Source organism: Rhinoraja longicauda, chromosome 19, assembly GCF_053455715.1.
Source record: "Rhinoraja longicauda isolate Sanriku21f chromosome 19, sRhiLon1.1, whole genome shotgun sequence".
Taxonomy (NCBI): Eukaryota; Metazoa; Chordata; class Chondrichthyes; order Rajiformes; family Arhynchobatidae; genus Rhinoraja; species Rhinoraja longicauda.
Window position 1 is genome coordinate 1,965,469 of NC_135971.1, and position 21,131 is coordinate 1,986,599.

A 21,131-nucleotide genomic window follows, 5' to 3' on the forward strand; every position below is an offset into this window, starting at 1 on the left:
GGTGGTCATGGGAGATTTCAACATGCATGGGAAAATCAGGTTGGTAATGGACCCCAGGAAAGAGAGTTTGTGGAGTGTCTCCGAGATGGATTCTTAGAACAGCTTGTACTGGAGCCTGCTAGGGAGAAGGCAATTCTGGATTTAGTGTTGTGTAATGAACCTGATCTGATAAGGGGACTCGAGGTAAAAGAGTCATTAGGATGCAGTGATCACAATATGATGTTTTACTCTACAAATTGAGAGGGAGAAGGGAAAATCGGAAGTGTCAGTCTTACTGTACAGCAAATGGGATTACAGAGGCATGAGGCCGGAGCTGGCCATAATTGACTGGAAGGAGGCACTAGCAGGGAAGACGGTGGAACAGCAATGGCAGGTATTCCTGGGTATAATGCAGAAGTTGCAGGATCAATTTATCCCAAAGAGGAGGAAAGATTCCAAGGGGAGTAAGAGGCACCCGTGGCTGACAAGGGAAGTCAAGGACAGCTTAAAAATAAAAGAGCAGAAGTACAACAAAGCAAAGAAGAGTGGGAAGCCAGAGGATTGGGACTCTTTTAAAGAGCAACAGAAGATGACTAAGAAGGCAATACGGGGAGAAAAGATGTACAAGGGTAAACTAGCCAATAATATAAAGGAGGATAGTAAAAGCTTTTTTAGGTATGTAAAGAGGAAACAAATAGTCAAGGCAAATGTGGGTCCCTTGAAGACAGAAGCGGGGGAATTTATTATGGGGAACAAGGAAATGGCAGACGAGGTGAACCGGTACTTTGGATCTGTCTTCAGTAAGGAAGATACACACAATCTCCCAGATGTTCCAGTGGCCAGAGATCATAGGGTGACAGAGGAACTGAAGGAAATCCACATTAGGCAGCAAATGGTTTTGGGTAGACTGATGGGACTGAAGGCTGATAAATCCCCAGGGCCTGATGGTCTGCATCCCAGAGTACTTAAGGAGGTGGCGCCAGAAATTGTGGACGCATTGGTGATCATTTTCCAATGTTCTATAGATTCCGGATCAGTTCCTGTGGATTGAAGGTTAGCTAATGTTCTCCCACTTTTTAAGAAAGGAGGGAGAGAGAAAACGGGAAATTATAGACAAGTTAGTCTGACATCACTGGTGGGGAAGTTGCTCGGGTCAATTATAAAAGACGAAATTGCGGAGCATTTGGATAGTACTAACAGGATTGTTCCGAGTCAGCGTAGATTTACGATGGGGAAATCATGCTTGACTAATCTTCTGGAATTCTTTGAGGATGTAACTAGGAAAATTGACAGGGGAGAGCCGGTGGATGTGGTGTACCTTGACTTTCAGAAAGCCTTTGACAAGGTTCCACATAGGAGATTAGTGGGCAAAATTAGAGCACATGGTATTGGAGGTAGGGTACTGACATGGATAGAAAATTGGTTGACAGACAGAAAGCAAAGAGTGGGGATAAATGGGTCCCTTTCAGATTGGCAGGCAGTAACTAGTGGGGTACCGCAAGGCTCGGTGCTGGGACCGCAGCTATTTACAATATACATTAATGACTTGGATGAAGGGATTAAAAGTACCATTAGCAAATTTGCAGATGATACAAAGCTGGGTGGTAGCGTGAACTGTGAGGAAGATGCTATGACGTTGCAGGGTGACTTGGACAAGTTGTGTGGTGGGCGGATGCATGGCAGATGCATTTTGATGTGGATAAGTGTGAGGTTGGTGGTAAGAATAGGAAGGCAGAGTATTATCTGAATGGTGTCAAGTTAGGAACAAGGGACGTACAACGAGATCTGGGTGTCCTAGTCCATCAAACACTGAAAGGAAGCATGCAGTTACAGCAGGCAGTGAAGAAAGCCAATAGAACGTTGGCCTTCATAACGAGGAGTGGAGTATAGGAGCAAAGAGGTCCTTCTGCAGTTGTACAGGGCCCTAATGTGACCGCACCTGGAGTACTGTGTGCAGTTTTGGTTTCCAAATTCGAGGAAGGATATTCTTGCTATTGAAGGCGTGCAGCGTAGGTTTACTAGGTTAATTCCCGGAATGGCGGGACCATCATATGTTGAAAGACTGGAGCGACTAGGCTTGTTTACAATGGAATTTGGAAGGATGAGAGGAGATCTTATCGAAATGTATCCGATTATTAAGGGGTTGGACACGTTAGGGGCATGAAACATGTTCCCAATGTTGGGGGAGTCCAGAACAAGGGGCCACAGTTTAAGAATAAGGGGTAGGCCGGTTAGAACTGAGATGAGGAAAAACATTTTAAGTCAGAGAGTTGTGAATCTGTGGAAGTCTCTGCCTCAGAAGGCAGTGGAGGCCAATTCTCTGAATGCATTCAAGAGAGAGCTGGATAGAGCTCTTAAGAATAGCGGAGTCATGGGGTATGGGGAGAAGGCAGGAACGGTGTACTGATTGAGAATGATCAGCCATGATCACATTGAATGGCGGTGTTGGCTCGAAGGGCCAAATGGCCTCCTCCTGCACCTATTGTCTATTGTCTACAGTTTGCGGGCCAGTAGTTAACTGCCATGTGAGCTTTTTTACCCTTATAATTTATCAGCTCTATCCACAATGACTCTACATCCTCTGATCCCATGTCACCCCTCGCTAAGGACTGAATTTCATTCCTTACCAACAGAGCTAGCCCACCCGCTCCGCCCACCTGTCTGTCTTTCCGATAGGACGTATATTATAGGACTGAATATTCAGCTCCCAGGTCCGATCCTCTTGCAGCCACGTCTCTGTAATTGCCACAACATTATACCTGCCAATCTCTAACTTTGCTCCACGCCAATCCACATTATTTCTTATACTGCACGCATTCAAATACAACTCCTTTAATTCTGTATTCACATCCCCTCTCACACCGGTCTCGATTTTACCTGACCTTACTCTCGTATCCCTTCTGTGACTCTCCGTCCCGTTACTTTTCTGCGCTCTTTTGCACTTTAGCTCCACCCTTACACTTCCAATTTGTTGCTCTCCGCTCCCCACTATTTAGTTTGAAGCTCTGTCTACAGCCCTGGTTATACGGTTTGCCAGGAGTTTGGTCCCAGCCGGGCTCAAGTGGAGTCCGTCCCGTCAGAACAGTTCCCTCCTTCCCCAATATTGGTGCCAACGCCCCACAGATTCCAACCCACATCTTCCACGTCAGTCTTTGAGCCGCGCGTTTAACTCTCTCATCCTCTCAACCCTGTACCAATTTGATCTCGGCTCAAGTAGCAATCCAGAGATTATTACCATGTTGGTTCTGCTTTTCCCTTTGGTACCTAGCTGTTCATATTCAGGATGGAACCCATGTCCCTGGATCTGTGAAGAGCTGCCCACCCTCTTCCACCCTCTGTTTGCACCTTGCTCCTGTCATTATTTTATTTCCAATTTTAGTTGCAGTGAAAATGTGAAATATTTCTGTTTTGTGCAGGATACGAGGATGTGCAACGAGCTTATGGTAAGTGCAGGCCGATGTATGTTATGACGGTTGAAGAGCAGATCATGAACGGTTCAATATAACGTAGAACTGTACAGCACAACACAGGTCCTTCGGCCCACTATGTCTGTGCAGAACATAGTGCAAAGTCCACCTCTTATAGAAATATAGAAAAATAGAAAATAGGTGCAGGAGGAGGCCATTCGGCCCTTCGAGCCAGCACCACCATTCATTGTGATCATGGCTGATCATCCACAATCAGTAACCCGTGCCTGCCTTCTCCCCATATCCCTTGATTCCACTAGCCCCCAGAGGTCTATCTAAGTCTCTTATTAGTGATTCATCCAGTGATTTGGTCTCCTCTGCCCTCAATGGCAGAGAATTCCACAAATTCACAACTCTCTGGGTGAAAAAGTTCCTTCTCACCTCAGTTTTAAATGGCCTCCACTTTATCCTAAGACCGTTGCCCCTGGTTCTGGACTCCCCCAACATTGGGAACTTTTTTCCTGCATCTAGCTTGTCGAGTCCTTTTATAATTTTATACGTTTCTATAACATCCCCTCTCATCCTTCTAAACTCCAGTGAATACAAGCCTAGTCTTTTAAACCTTTCCTCATATGACAGTCCCACCATCCTACGCTGCACTGCCTCAATTACAATGATGTTCTTCCTCAAATTAGGAGACCAAAACTGTACACTATACTACAGCTGTGGTCTTGTCCAGGATATCCATATCCAAGTGTCTACCTAAAATGCCACTGTCGTATCTGCCCCCACCAACACCCCCGGCATAACATCCCAGGTACCACACCGTGCCTCGCACAAATCCTTTAAACTTTGCCCCTCTCACCTTAAAGCTGTGCCCTCTCGTTTATCGCCCTGGGATCAAATTCTCTCGCAACCACGTCTTCTGAAAACTCGTTCCATATACCCATCACCCTTTGTGTAAAAGAGTTAACTCGCAGGTTCCTATTAAATCAAACCCCCCCCCCCATTACTTTAAGCCTATGGTTGTTGATTCCCCTACTCTGGGGAAGAGACTCTGCTTTTATCCGATCTATTCCTCTCACGATAATGTACACCTCTATAAATCACCCCTCATCCGCCTGCGCTACGAGGAATAAAGTCCTACCCTGCTCACCCTCTCCCTGTAGCTCAGGCCCTTGAGCCCTGGCAACATCCTCGTAAATCTTATCCGTAGCCTTTACAAACTGACAGCATATTTCCTGTAACATGGTGCCCATAACTGAACACAGTGTGGCATCACCAACGTCCTATATATCCACAACGTGACATCCCAACTTCGATACTCAATACTCTGATTGATGGAGACCATTGTGCCGAAACCTTATATGAACACACTATCTACCTGTGACTCCACTTTCAAGGAACTATGTTACTGCACTCCTATATGAAATTTGTATTTAACCCTGTATTTAATACAATCAACCTTTCCTCATGCCACTTGCCCAACCGAACAAGATCCTGCTGCAATTTTTGACAACCGTCTTCACTATCCACAATACCGCCCACTTTTGTGTCACCTGCAAACTTGCTAATCATGCCATGTACATTCTCATCCAGATCACTGATATAAGCACGGAACCGTGAGGCACGCCACTAGTCACAGGCCTCCAGTCCGAAAAACAACCTTCCCTCATCACCCTCTGCTTGCCTCCATGAGGCCTATTTTCTATCCAATTAGCAATCTTTTCTTGGATCCCATGCGCTCCAACCTCCCCCCGGTTCTACATTTCTCACCACATCTTTAATTCTTATCAGAATCCATCATTCTCATCCCTTTGGCTTCAGCACATCACCTCCAGCCTCGGTTCCTGTCACCACCCTTCTCTCCCGCCACCTGATCGTTGTACCAATCACCCCCCCTCACCTGAACCCACCTGTCTTGCTCCACCACCTCCCCTCACCTACACACAGATGCTGCTCTGCCCAACTTATACACGCACTGAGAGCGCACTACGAGTTTTGCCCGGTGTATACACACCGATGAGCCAAAACATTATGATGACTGACAGGTGAAGTGAATAACATTGATTATCTTGTTACAATGGCACCTGTCAGGGGGTGGGATACATTAGGCAGCAAGTGAACAGTCAGTTCTTGAAGTTGACGAGTTGGATGCAGGAGAAATGGGCAGGAGTAAAGACCTGAGCGACTTTGATAGGAGCCAAATTGTTATGGGCAGATGACTGGATCAGAGCATCTCTGAAACGGCAAGGCTTGTGGGGTGCTGCTGAAGGATCTGCATCTAATGATTTGGTGCCAGATACCACAGGACACCTTCAGGGGTCTTGTAGAGTCCATGCCTCAATGGTCGGCGCTGTTTTGGCGGCACACAGAGGACCAACAGCATATTAGGAAGGTGGTCATAATGTTTTGCCTCATCAGTGTATGTACGCGTGTGTGTGTGTGTGCACACACATACACACACACAGAGACAGACACACATTCACACACTCTAACATACACACACGCACTCTCATACCACTTACACTCTGTCTCACACACACACACCCACACACTAACACACACTCACACTCTCATGCACACACACAAGCTAACACACATTCGCACACTCTCTCACACACTCACACTCACGCTCGCATACGGACAATCACACACACTCACTCATGCAGACACACTCGCGCACATTCACACAGTCACAGGCACACTCGCTCACACACACACGCACTAACACACACTCACTCACACACACTTATACTCTCATGCGCGCACACACTCTAACACATTCACACACTCTCTCTCACACTGACACACTCACACTCGCATACACACACACACTCTAACACACTCACACACACACTCTCATAGACACACACACACATTCAGACACACTCACTCACACACTCATGCAGACACACTCTCACACACTCACACGCTCACACACTCCCATGCACTCACACTCGCATACGCACACAAACATTCTAACACACACACACTCATACAGACACACTCACACACACTCATGCAGACACACTCTCGCACATTCACACACTCACAGGCACACTCGCTCACACACACGCACTAACACACACTCACACACATTCACTCACACACTTATACTCTCATGCGCGCACACACTCTAACACATTCACTCTCTCACACACTCATTCACACTGACACACTCACACTCGCATACACACACTCTAACACACACTCACACACGCACTCTCATACAGACACACTCTCACACATTCACAGACACACACACTCATGCATACACACTCTCACACATTCACACACTCACACACACTCGCTCACACTCACATGCACACACGCTCTCACACTATAACACACTCACACAAACTCACTGACACACACTCTAACACACTCACACACAGTCACACACACTAACACACACTCACTCACATTCTCATACATACACACACATGCACACACACACTCTAACACTCACAGTCACACACACACACACTAACAGACACACACTCACATTCTCATACATACATACACATACACACACATATACACACACACACTCACTTACACACTCTCACACACAGTCACTCACACACTAAGACACTCACTCACATTCTCATACGTACATGCACACACACACACACATATATGTATGTTACGAGTATTTTGCTGCACCTCTTTGTCCCGGGGGAGCAGAGGGGAGCATGAGAATGAAGCAGCGTCCCGACCTGAACGTGTTCTGTCATTTCCTTACACATGTGCTGCCTGACCCGCGGACTTCCTCCTGCAGTTTGTTTTTATTTCTCACCGTTCACCCGGTTCCCCTCCACTTCCACCCCGATTAGGAAACGCCGGCAAACATGTTTTTGTCCATGGGATATTGGCGGGCGGGATATCCCCGGGATATCGTCCAGTTGTCCGCCCGCCTGTGCCCGAGGCCGAGCGGCCTCTCCCCCGGTCCCGGGGCCGCGCTGCCCGAGTCTCCCCCCGACCCCCCGGGGACTCTCTGATTCTCTGCTTCTCCCCCCAGTCTCCGTCACCCTGGATGTGGAAACAGCGGGTCCGCTGCTCGAGGTATCTGAGGATCGGAAGAGGGTGAGATGGACCCGGACCCGGACAAGTCTCCCTGACACCGGGAAGAGGTTTACAGTCAGTGCGTGTGTGCTGGGATCGGACGGATTCACATCGGGGAGACATTACTGGGAGGTGGAGGTGGGGGGGAGTCGGCGCTGGAGTCTGGGAGTCGCCGCAGAGTCAGTGGACAGGAAGGGAGAGGTCGCACTGACCCCGGAGACTGGAGTCTGGAGCATCAGGCGGGTGGATGACGAGTTTGATGCACTCACCTCCCCTCCATCCCGTCTCCCCGCCCGTCCCATCCCCGGGTGGGTGGGAGTTTATCTCAGTTACGAGTCCGGGACAGTTTCATTTTACGACACGGACACCAAGTCCCATCTCCACACCTTCACTGGGAACAAATTCACGAAGAAATGTTATCCTTTCTTTTGCACTTGGGATGAAGACGAGTGGGTGACAATCTGTTCCCGTTCCATTCCGGGTGAGTAAAAGAAAAACAAACTCTGGATCTTTGGGATGTGGGGAGGGGGAGGGGGAGGGGAGGGGAAGGAGAGGGGGAGTGGGGAGGGGGGGAGGGGAAGGAGGGAGGGGGAGCGGGGAAGAGGGAGGGGGAGGGGGAAGGCAGGGGGAGGGGTGAGGGGAGGAGAGGGGGAGTGGGGAGGGGATGGGGTGGGGGGGAGCGGAGGGGCAGGAGAGGGGGAGTGGGGAGGGGAGGAGAGGAATGAGGAGGGGAGTGGGAGGAGGGAGGAGGTGGGGGAGGGGGAAGGGGAGGAGAGGGGGAATGGGGAGGGGATTGGGAGGGGGAGGAGAGGGGGAGTGGGGAGGGGAGGGGGGAATGAGGGCGGGGAGCGGGGAGGAGGGAGGGGGGTGGGGGGAGGGGGAGGGAGGGGGGTGGGGGGAGGGGGAGGGGGAGGGGGAGGGGGGGAGTGGTGGAGGGGGAGGAGGAGGCGGGGGCAGAGCATCCACATTAAACCCACAGACTCACAGCGAGTATTTGCACCCCACAGGTCTCCAAGGTCAGGCCTTAAGGTCACACGGTCATAGGTGATAGGAGCGGAATTAGGCCATTCGGCCCATCAAATCTACTCCGCCACTCTATCACGACTGATCTATCTCTCCCTCCGAACCACATTCTCCTGCCTTCTCCTCATAACCCCTGATACCTGCACTAATTAAGAATCTATCCATTTCTGCCTTAGAAATACCCATTGACTTTGCCTCCACAGCCACCTGTGGCAAAGAATTTCACAGATTCACCACCCTCCGACTAAATAAATTCCATCTCATCTCCTTCCTAAAGGGCCGTCCTTTAATCCTGAGACTGTGACCTGTAGTCCTAGTCCCTCCCACTAATGGAAACATCCTCTCCACATCCACCCTATCAGAACCTTTCACTATTCTGTAAGTGCTGTATCAATGAGGTCCCCCCTCATGCTTCTAAACACCAGCGAGTGCAGGCCCAGTGCTGACAAACGCTCATCATAGGCCAACCTACTAACACCGGGATCATTCTTATAAATTCATCTGGACCATCCCCGGAGCCAGCACATCCTTCCTCAGATATTATGCCCAAAATTGCTCATAATACTCTAAATGCGGCTTGACCAGCGCCTTATAGAGCCTCAGCATTACATCCCTGGTTTTGTATACAAGCCTTCTTGAAATAAATGCTAGCATTAGGTTTGCTTTCTTTACTACTGATTCAACTTGCAGAGTAACTTTGATGGAATCCTGCACCAGTCACTCCCAATTCCTTTTGCACCTCCGATTTCTGGATTCTCTCCCCATTTAGAAAATAGTCTGCGTTTTTCTTTCGACTACTAAAATGCATGACTCCACACTTTGCTGCACTGTATTCCATCTGCCACTTCTCTACCCACTCTCCCAACCTGCCCAAGTCCATCTGCAGAGTCCGTGCTTTCTCTGCACTACCTGCCCCTCCACCTATTTTCGTATCATCCGCAAACTTGGCCACAAAGCCTTCAATCCCCTCATCCAAATCAGTAATAGACAACGTGAAGGGCAGCGCCCTCAGCACCGACCCCCCACAATTCGCAAGTCACTGGCAGCCAACGAGAAATAACCCCCTTCATTGCCAGTCTTTGCCTTCTGCCATCCAGCCAACCTGCTATCCATGCCGGTATCCGCCCTCTGATACAGTGGTCATCGAGATCTCATCTTTCTTAGCAGCCTCACGTGTGGCACCTTATCAAAGGCTTTCTGGAAATCTAGATCAACACCCACCGACTCTCCTTTGTCTGTCCTGCTGTTTACCTCGGCAAACATTTCCTGCAGATTCATCAGGCAAGACCTGCCCTTCACAAAACCATGCTGACTTCGACCTATTTTATCAAGCACCAAGTACTCCGTAAACTCGGCCTTTTTAATGGACTCTAAAAACTTACCAAACACCGAAGTCAGACTAACTGGCCGATAGTTCCCAATATTCTGCTTTGCCCCCTTCTTGTGCAGCGGGGTAATATTGGTAAATTTCCAATCGCCTGGAACCACTCCTGACTGTAGTGATTCTTGAAATATCACAGATGCTATGTATCTATCTATGTATTAATGCCTCCACAATCTGTAAAGCCACCTCTTTCAGAACCCTTGGGTGCAGTCCATGTGGTCCAGGTGACTTATCCACCTTCACCCCTTTCAGCTTCCCAGGCACCTTCTCGCTAGTAATAGCCAATCCACTAACTTCCACCCCCTGACTCTTTGAATTCCAGGCACGTTGCTGGTGTCTTCCACTGTGAAGACTGATGCAAAAAAGTTATTCACCTCCTCTGCCATTTTTTTATTCCCCATTATCACTTCTCCTGCTTCGTTTTCCAGCAGTCGAACATCCACTCTTACATCTTTCTTACTCTCTGTACAACTGAAGAAACTCTTGCTACCCTGTTTTATATTACCAACTAGCTTACCTTAGTATTTCATCTGTCCTCGCCGTATTGCCTTTTTAGTAACCTTCTGGTGCTCTTTTAAAGTTGCCCAATCCTCTGGATACCCACTAATCTTTGAAATGTTACACGCCTTCTCTTTTAGTTTTATACTGTCCTTGCCTTCGCTTGTCAGCCACGGTCGCCTCATTCTCCAACTAGAATCTTTCTTCCTCGTTGGAATGAAAAGATCCTGCATCTTCCAAATTATTCCCAGAAATTCCTGCCATTGCCGCTAGGGTCCATCCACAGTCCTGCCATTGGTCCTAGGGTCCATCTCCAGTCAACTTTGGCTCGCTCCTCCTCCCTCTGCGGTCCGCTTTGCTCAGCTGTAATACCGACACATCGGATTTTACCTTCTCCCTCTCAAATTGCAGGTTAAATCTTATCATATTACGGTCGCTACCACCAAGTGGTTCCTTTACCACGAGTTCCCTTATTAAATCCGGTTCATTACACAACACTAAATCCAGAGTTTCATTTTTGCTGGTTGGCTCCAGTACAAACTGCTCTAAGAATCCATCTCAGAGGCACTCTATAAATGCCCTTTCTTGGGGTCCAGTAGCAACCTTCTTGCATATTGAAATCTCCCATGACCGTAGTAATGCTTTTCTTGCATGCCCATTCCATATTCTGATGCAACATGTACCTAATATCCTGGTTACTGTTTGGGGGCCAGTAGTTAACTCCCATATGAGCTTTTTTACCCTTATAATGTCTCAGCTCTATCCACAATGACTCTACATCCTCTGATCCCATGTCACCCCTCGCTAAGGACTGAATTTCATTCCTTACCAACAGAGCTAGCCCACCCGCTCTGCCCACCTGCCTGTCTTTCCGTTAGGACGTATATTATAGGACTGAATATTCAGCTCCCAGCTCCGATCCTCTTGCAGCCACGTCTCTGTAATTGCCACAACATTATACCTGCCAATCTCTACCTTGGCTCCAAGCTCACCCACTTTATTTCTTATACTGCACGCATTCAAATACAACTCCTTTAATTCTGTATTCAGCTCCCCTCTCACACCGATCCCGATTTTACCTGACCTTACTTTCGTATCCCTTCTGTAACTCTCTGTCCCGTTACTTCTGGAGATTCCTGTAGCTTTTCTGCGCTCTCTTGCCTTTTAGCTCCACCGTTACACTTCCAATTTGTTGCACTCCCCTCCCCACTATTTAGTTTGAATCTCAATCTACAGCCCTGGTTATACGGTTTGTCAGGAGTTTGGTCCCAGCCGGGCTCAAGTGGAGTCCGTCCCGTCAGAACAGTTCCCTCCCTCCCCAATATTGGTGCCAACGCCCCACAGATTCAAACCCACATCTTCCACGTCAGTCTTTGAGCCGCGCGTTCAACTCTCTCATCCTCTCAACCCTGTGCCAATTTGCTCTCGGCTCAAGTAGCAATCCAGAGATTATTACCTTGTTGGTTCTGCTTTTCCCTTTGGTACCTAGCTGTTCAAATTCAGGATGGAACCCAGGTCCCTGGATCTGCGAAGAGCTGCCCACCCTCTGTTTGCACCTTGCTCCTCGCTGTCATTATTTTATTTCCAATTTTAGTTGCAGTGAAAATGTGAAATATTTCTGTTTTGTGCAGGATACGAGGATGTGCAACGAGCTTATGGTAAGTGCAGGCCGATGTATGTTATGACGGTTGAAGAGCAGATCATGAACGGTTCAATATAACGTAGAACTGTACAGCACAACAACAGATCCTTCGGCCCACAATGTCTGTGCAGAACATAGTGCGAAGTCCACCTCTTATAGAAACATAGAAAATAGGTGGAGGAGGCCATTCGGCCCTTCGAGCCAGCACCGCCTTTCATTTTGATGATGGCTGACCATCCACAATCAATAACCTGTGCCTGCCTTCTCCCCATATGCCTTGATTCCACTAGCCCCCAGAGGTCTATGTAACTCTCTCATTAGTGATTCATCCAGTGATTTGGTCTCCACTGCCCTCCGTGGCAAACAATTACTCCGTAAGCTCGGTCTTTATAATGGACTCTAAAATCTTACCAACCACCGAAGTCAGACTAACCGGCCTATAGTTCCTAATATTCTGCTTTGCCCCCTTCTTGTGCAGCGGGGTAATATTGGCAAATTTCCAATTGCCTGGAACCACTCCTGACTGTAGTGATTCTTGAAATATCACAGATGCTATGTATCTATCTATGTATTAATGCCTCCACAATCTGTAAAGCCACCTCTTTCAGAACCCTTGGGTGCAGTCCATGCGGTCCGTTGACTTATCCACTTTTACCCTTTCATCGTCCAAGGCACCTTCTCGCTAGTAATAGCCAATCCACTAATTTCCACCCCCTGACTCTTGAATTTCAGGCACGTTGCTGGTGTCTTCCACTGTGAAGATTGATGCAAAAAAGTGATTACATCCACTGCCATTTTCTTATTCCCCATTATCACTTTTCTTGCCTCGTTTCCCAGCGTCCAACATCCACTCTTACATCTTTCTTACTCTCTGTACAACTGAAGAAACTCTTGCTAACTTTTTTTATATTACCAACTAGCTGTCCTCGCCGTATTGCCTTTTTAGTAACATTCTGGTGCTCTTTTAAAGCTGCCCAATCCTCTGGCTTCCCACTAATCTTTGCAATGTTAAACGCCTTATCTTTTAGTTTTATACTGTCCTTGCCTTCCCTTGTCAGCCACGGTCGCCTCATTCTCCCCCTAGATTCCTTCTTCCTCGTTGAAATGAAAAGATCCTGCATCTTCCAAATTATTCCCAGAAATTCCTGCCATTGTTGCTAGGCTCCAACTGCAGTCCTGCCATTGGTCCTAGGGTCCATCTCCAGTCCTGCCATTGGTCATAGGGTCCATCTCCAGTCCTGCCATTGGTCATAGGGTCCATCTCCAGTTCTGCCATTGGTCATAGGGTCCATCTCCAGTCCTGCCATTGGTCCTAGGGTCTATCTCCAGTCCTGCCATTGGTCCTAGGGTCCATCTCCAGTCCTGCCATTGGTCCTAGGGATAATCTCCAGTCCTGCCATTGTTGCTCGTGTCCATCTCCAGTCCACTTTGGTTCGCTCCTCATCCCTCTGCGGTCCGCTTTGCTCAGCTGTAATACCGACACATCCGATTTTACCTTCTCCCCATAACCCTTGGTTCCACTCTAACTAACTCTCAAGTTCATCCAGAGATCTCCAGTCCTCCAATCTCCAGTCTCCACTGCCCTTTGTGGCAGAGAATTCCACAAATTCACAATTCCCTGGGTGAAAAAGTTCCTTCTCACCTCAGTTTTAAATGGCCTCCCCTTTATTCTAAGACTGTGGCCCCTGATTCTGGACTCCCCCAACATTGGGAACTTTTTTCCTGCACCTAGCTTGTACAATCCTTTTATAATTTTATACTTTTCTATAAGATCCCCTCTCATCCTTCTAAACTCCAGTGAATAAAAGCCCAGTCTTTTCAATATTTCCTCATATGACAGTCCCGCCATCCCAGCGATCAATCTCGTGAACCTACGCTGCACTGCCTCAATTACAAGGATGTCCTTCCTCAAATTTGGAGACCAAAACTGTACACAATACTCCTGGTGTGGTCTTACCCATGATATCCATATCCAGGTGTCTATCTAAAATGCCACTGTCGTATCTGCCTCCACCACCACCCCCGGAATCACATCCCAGGTACCACACCGTGGAAAAAACTTGCCTCGCACAAATCCTTTAAACTTTGCCCCTTTGACCTTAAAGCTGTGCCCTCTTGCATTTGATGTTTTTCGCCTTGGGGAAAACGTTCTGACTGTACCCCCGTTCTATGCCTGTCATAATTTTAACAAATTCTCTCACAACTACCTCTTCTGACAACTCGTTCGATATACCCATCACCCTTTGTGTAAAAGAGTTGCCTCTCAGGTTCCTTTTAAATCTCCCCCCCTTCCCCTCCCCTCCCCTCCCTTACTTTAAACCTACGTTTGTTGATTCCCCAACTCTGGGGAAGAGACTCTGCTTTTACCCGATCTATTCCTCTCACGATAATGTACACCTCTATAAATCACCCCTCACCCTCCTGCGCTACGAGGAATAAAGTCCTAGCCTGCTCACCCTCTCCCTGTAGCTCAGGCCCTCGAGCCCTGGCAACATCCTCGTAAATCTTATCTGTAGCCTTTACAAACTGACAGCATATTTCCTGTAACATGGTGCCCAGAACTGAACACAATGTGGCATCACCAACGTCCTATATATCCACAACGTGACATCCCACTCAATACTCTGAGTGATGGAGACCATTGTGCCGAAACCTTATATGAACACACTATCTACCTGTGACTCCACTTTCAAGGAACTATGTTACTGCACTCCTATATTAAATTTGTATCTAATCCTGTATTAAATACCATCAACCATTCCTCAGCCCACCTGCCCAACCGAACAAGATCCTGCTGCAATTTTTGACAACCATCTTCACTATCCACAACACCGCCCACTTTTGTGTCACCGGCAAACTTGCTAATCATGCCATGTACATTCTCATCCAGATCACTGATATAAGCATGGAACCGTGAGGCACGCCACTGATCACAGGCCTCCAGTCCGAAAAACAACCTTCCCTCATCACCCTCTGCTTCCCTCCATGAAGCCAATTTTCTATCAAATTAGCTATCTTTTCTTGGATCCCATGCGCTCCAACGTCCCCCTGGTTCTACATTTCTCACCACATCATTAATTCTTATCAGAATCCATCATTCTCATCCCTTTGGCTTCAGCACATCACCTCCGGCCTCGGTTCCCATCTCCACCCTTCTCTCCCGCCACCTGATCGTTCTACCAATCACCCCCCCCACTCACCTGAACCCACCTGTCTTGCTCCACCACCTCCCCTCACCTACACACAGATGTAGCTTGCCCAACTCACACACGCACAGAGAGAGCATTACGAGTTTTGCCCGGTGTATACACACCGATGAGCCAAAACATTATGACCACTGACAGGTGAAGTGAATAACATAGAAACATAGAAAATAGTTGCAGGAGCAGGCCATTCAGCCCTTCGAGCCTGTACGCACCGCCATTCAATATGATCATGGCTGATCATCCAGCTTAATATCCCGTACCTGCCTTCTCTCCATACCCCCTGACCCCTTTAGCCACAAGGGCCACATCTAACTCCCTCTTAAATATAGCCAATGAACTGGCCTCAACTACCTTCTGTGGCAGAGAATTCAACAGACTCATCACTCTCTGTGTGAAGAAATGTTTTCTCATCTCGGTCCTAAAAGACTTCCCCCTTATCCTTAAGCTGTGATCCCTGGTTCTGGACTCCCCCAACATCGGGAACAATCTTCCCGCATCTAGCCTCTCCAACCCCTTAAGAATTTTGTATGTTTCTATAAGATCCCCCCTCAGTCTTCTAAATTCCAGCGAGTACAAGCCTAGTCTATCCAGTCTTTCTTCATATGAAAGTCCCGCCATCCCAGGGATCAATCTGGTGAACCTTCTCTGTACTCCCTCTAAGGCAAGACCGTCTTTCCTCAGATTAGGAGACCAAAACTGCACACAATACTCCAGGTGCGGTCTCACCAATGCCCTGTACAACTGCAGTAGAACCTCCCTGCTCCTAAACTCAAATCCTCTTGCTATGAATACCAACATACCATTCGCTTTCTTCACTGCCTGCTGCACCTGCACGGTTGCTTTCAATGACTGATGCACCATGACACCTATGTCACTTTGCATCACCCCTTCTCCTAATCGGTCACCATTCAGGTAATACTCTGCTTTCCTGTTCTTGCCACCAAAGTGGATAACCTCACATTTATCCACATTATATTGCATCTGCCATGCATTTGCCCACTCGCCCAATCTATCCAAGTCACTCTGCAGCCTCCTAGCATCCTCCTCGCAGCTAACACTGCCACCCAGCTTCGTGTCATCCGCAAACTTAGATATGTTGCATTCAATTCCCTCGTCCAAATCATTAATATACACTGTAAATAACTGGGGTCCCAGCACTGAGCCTTGCGGTACCCCACTAGTCACTGCCTGCCATTCCGAAAATGACCCGTTTATTCCTACTCTTTGCTTCCTGTCCGCCAACCAATTTTCTATCCACCTCAACACTGAACCCTCAACACCGTGTGCTTTAAGTTTGTACACCAATCTCCTATGTGGGACCTTGTCGAAGGCCTTCTGAAAGTCCAGATAGAACACATCGACAACACATCTAGCATTTTCCCCACTACCGATGTTAGGCTAACTGGTCTATAATTCCCAGTTTTCTCTCTTCCTCCCTTTTTAAGAAGTGGGGTTACAATAGCTACCCTCCAGTCCTCAGGAACTACTCCAGAAACTAAAGCGTTTTGAAAAATTATCACTAATGCATCCACTATTTCTGAGGCTACTTCCTTAAGCACTCTGGGATGCAGCCTATCTGGCCCTTTGGATTTATCTGCCTTTAATCCATTTAATTTACCTAACACCACTTCCCGACTAACCTGGATTTCCCTCAGTTCCTCCATCTCATTAGACCCCCGGTCCTCCGCTATTTCCGGCAGACTGTTTATGTCTTCCTTAGTGAAGACAGAACCAAAGTATTTGTTCAATTGGTCTGCCATCTCCTTGTTCCCCATGATCAATTCACCTGTTTCCGACTGCAAGGGACCTACATTTGTGTTCTTTTGCCAAACTGGGATGAACACTTGCTGTAGTTCATCCATGCGACCATTAAATGCCTTCCATTGCATGTCCACCGTCAACCCTTTCAGCATCAATTGCCAGTCTATCTTGGACAATTCACGCCTAGTCTTTTTCTCTTCACATATCTATAAAAGCTTTTGCAGTCAGTTTTTATGTTCCTTGCCAGTTTCCCCTCATAATCTATTTTCCCTTTCCTAATTAAGCCCTTTGTCCTCCTCTGCTGACTCTGAATTTCTCCCAGTCCTCTGGTATGCTACTTTTTCTGGCTAATCTGTATGCTTCATCTTTTGTTTTAATACTATCCTTGATTTCCCTTGTTAGCCACGGATGCACTACCTTTCCTGGTTTGTCATACCCTCAAAGTTACCTTTCTTTAAGTTCAGAACACTTGTTTCTCTATTGACTTTGTCACTCTCCATCCTAATGAAGAACTCCACCATATTAGGATCACTTTTGCCCAAGGGGCCTCGCACAACAAGACTGCTAACTAACCCTTCCTCATTGCTCAATACCCAGTCTCGCAAACATTCCAAGAAATCTTCCTCCTCAGCACCCCTGCCAATTTGGTTCACCCAATCTATATGTAGATTGAAGTCACCCATTATAACTGCTGCACCTTTAGTGCACGCATTTCTAATTTCCTGTTTGATGCCATCCCCAACCTCACTACTGCTGTTAGGTGGCCTGTACACAACTCCCACTAGCGTTTTCTGCCCCTTAGTATTTCTCAGCTCTACCCATATCGATTCCACATCCTCCAAGCTAATGTCCTTCCTTTCCACTGCTTTAATCTCCTCTCTAACCAGCAACGCTACCCCACATCCTTTTCCTTTCTGTCTATCCCGCCTGAATATAGAATATCCCTGGATGTTGAGCTCCCAGCCTTGGTCACCCTGGAGCCATGTCTCCGTAATCCCAACAATATCATATTCATTAATAACTATATAACAATATAACAGTATAACAGTATAACAGAACTTTATTGTCATTCGGTATAAATACCGAACGAAATTTCAGCAGTCACAAGACACAGCAAAAAAGAAAAGAACACAGGACACACGACCCCAACACAAACATCCATCACAGTGACTCCAAACACCCCCTCACTGTGATGGAAGGTAACAAAACTTCCACTCTCTTCTCCCCGCGCCCACGGACAGGCAGCTCGACCCCTACCGATGCGACCGACACGCACAGCCCCCGCAAGGGGACTGTGCGGGTCGGTCGGGGACGAACTGTCTGTCCGTGGACGTGGGGAAGAGAGTGGAAGTTTTGTTGCCTCCATCACAGTGAGGGGGTGTTTGGAGTCACTGTGGTGGACGTTTGTGTTGGGGTCATGTGTCTTGTGTTCTTTTTTGTGTATGACTGCTATGTAATTTGGTACCGAATGACAAATAAAGCTCTGTTGAACTGTTGAACTGTTGAACTGTTGAAGGCCACGCGGCCGAGCCGCACCGGGCACCGAAACGTCCCGCGGCCGAGCCGCGCCGGCGATGTTAAGTCCAGCGGCCGAGCCGTGCCGGGCGATGGAAGGCCCCGCGGCCGCTGCTAAGTCCCGCGGCCGAGCCGCACCGGGCACTAAAACTTCCCGCGGCCGAGCCGCGCCGGCGATGTTAAGTCCCGCAGCCGAGCCGCGCCGGGCGATGAAACATTCAACTCATCCACCTTATTCCGAATGCTCCTTGCATTGAGACACAAAGCCTTCAGGCTTGTTTTTACAACACTCTTACCCCTTATGCAATTATGTTGAAAATTGGCCCTTTTTGATTTTTGCCCTGGATTTGTCTGCCTGCCACTTTTACTTTTCACCTTGCTACATATTGTTTCTACCCTCATTTTACACCCTCCGTATCTCTGCTCATGCTCCCATCCCCCTGCCACATTAGTTTAAATCCTCCCCGACAGCACTAGCAAACACTCCCCCAAGGACATTGGTTCCATTCCAGCTCAGGTGCAGACCGTCCTGTTTGTACTGGTCCCACCTCCCTCAGAACTGGTTCCAATGCCCTAGAAATTTAGATCCTTCCCCATTGCACCATTTTTCAAGCCACGTATTCATCTGAAATATCCTCCTATTCCTACTCTGACTAGCACGTGGCACTGGTAGTAATCCAGAGATTATTACCTTTGAGGTCATACTTTTAAGTTTATCTCCTAGCTCCCTAAATTCACCTTGTAGGACCTCATCCCGTTTTTTACCTATATCATTGGTGCCAATGTGCACCACGACAACTGGCTGTTCACCCTCCCCCTCCAGAATTGATCATCTTGTTACATTGATCATCTTGTTACAATGGCACCTGTCAAGGGGTGGGATACATTAGGCAGTGTATGTACGCGTGTGTGTATGTACACAAACACACAGGCACACACTCTAACACACACTCTCATACCACTTGCACACACACAGACACACACACTCTAACACACACACACACACACACACACTCATACAGCCACACACTCTCTCACACACACACACTCAGAGAAACACTCACTCACACAGACTCATGCACACAAACACACTCACACACACTTACAGACACACACCCTCACACACGCACCCTCGCATACACACACACACTAACACAAACATGTGCACACACACTCACACACACACTCACACAAATACACACACACACATACACATATATAAAAACAGAGAACAGTATTTTGCTGCACCTCTGTGTCCCGGGGGAGCATGAGAATGAAGCAGCGTCCCGACCTGAACGTGTTCTGTCATTTCCTTACACATGTGCTGCCTGACCCACGGACTTCCTCCAGCAGCTTGTTTTTATTTCTCACCGTTCACCCGGTTCCCCTCCATTTCCACCCCGATTAGGAAACGCCGGGAAACATGTTTTTGTCCGTGGGATGTTGGCGGGCGGGAAATCCCCGGGATATCGTCCAATTGTCCGCCCGCCTGTGCCCGAGGCCGAGCGGCCTCTCCCCCGGTCCCGGGGCCGCGCTGCCCGAGTCTCCCCCCGACCCCCCGGGGACTCTCTGATTCTCTGCTTCTCCCCCCAGTCTCTGTCACCCTGGATGTGGAAACAGCGCATCCGCGGCTCGAGATGTCTGAGGATCGGAAGAGGGTGAGACAGACCCGGACCCGGAGGAGTCTCCCTGACACCGGGAAGTGGTTTACAGACTGGCCGTGTGTGCTGGGATCAGAGGGATTCACATCGGGGAGACATTACTGGGAGGTGGGGGTGGCGGGGTGTCGGCGCTGGAGTCTGGGAGTCGCCGCAGAATCTGTGGAGAGGAAGGGACGGGTCACACTGACCACGGAGACTGGAGTCTGGAGCATCGAGCGGATGGATGTCGAGTTTGATGCACTCACCTCCCCTCCATCCCCTCTCCCCGCCCGTCCCATCCCCGGGAGGGTGGGAGTTTATCTCAGTTGCGAGTCCGGGACAGTTTCATTTTACGACGCGGACACCAAGTCCCATCTCCACACCTTCACTGGGAACAAATTCACGGAGAAATTTTATCCTTTCTTCGTGCCTTGGCATAAAGACAAATGGATGACAATCTGCTCCCGTTCTGCTCCGGGTGTGTAAAAGGGTCGCGTCCCCAGACCGGCGTCAGGAGCGGTGCTCAGGGGCTGTGGGGCAGAAACCCGGTGGACAACAGGTCGGCGCTGAGCGGCTCCCATCGAATCCCCAAATTCCAATAGACAATAGATAATATGTGCAGGAGTAGGCCATTCGGCCCTTCGACCAGCACCGCCATGCAATGTGATCATGGCTGATCATTCTCAATACCCCCTGACTCCGCTATCCTTAAGAGATCTATCTAGCTCTCTCTTGAATGCATTCAGAGAATTCGCCTCCACTGCCTTCTGAGGCAGAGAATTCCACAGATTCACAACTCTTTGAGTGAAAAAGTTTTTCCTCATCTCAGTTCTAAATGGCCTACCCCTTATTCTTAAACTGTGCCCCCTTCTTCTGGACTCCCCCAACATTGGGAACATGTTTCCTGCCTCTGACATGTCCAATCCCTTAATAATCTTATATGTTTCAATAAGATCCCCTCTCATCCTTCTGATTTCAAGTGCATGCAAGCCCAATCGCTCCAGTTTT

At 48.4% G+C, this 21,131-nt stretch overlaps 1 protein-coding gene across 1 annotated transcript in view; it reads left to right on the forward strand.

Annotated features, from left to right (window-relative positions):
• Nucleotides 1–20,609, forward strand: part of LOC144603005 (butyrophilin subfamily 1 member A1-like) — a 59,953-nt gene extending 39,344 nt beyond the window's left edge. The window contains exon 7 of the mRNA XM_078416132.1: nt 20,077–20,609. Coding sequence (XP_078272258.1) covers nt 20,077–20,609 — 533 coding nt within the window. The remainder of the gene's footprint in view (nt 1–20,076) is intronic.
• The last annotated feature ends 522 nt before the right edge of the window (nt 20,610–21,131 follow it).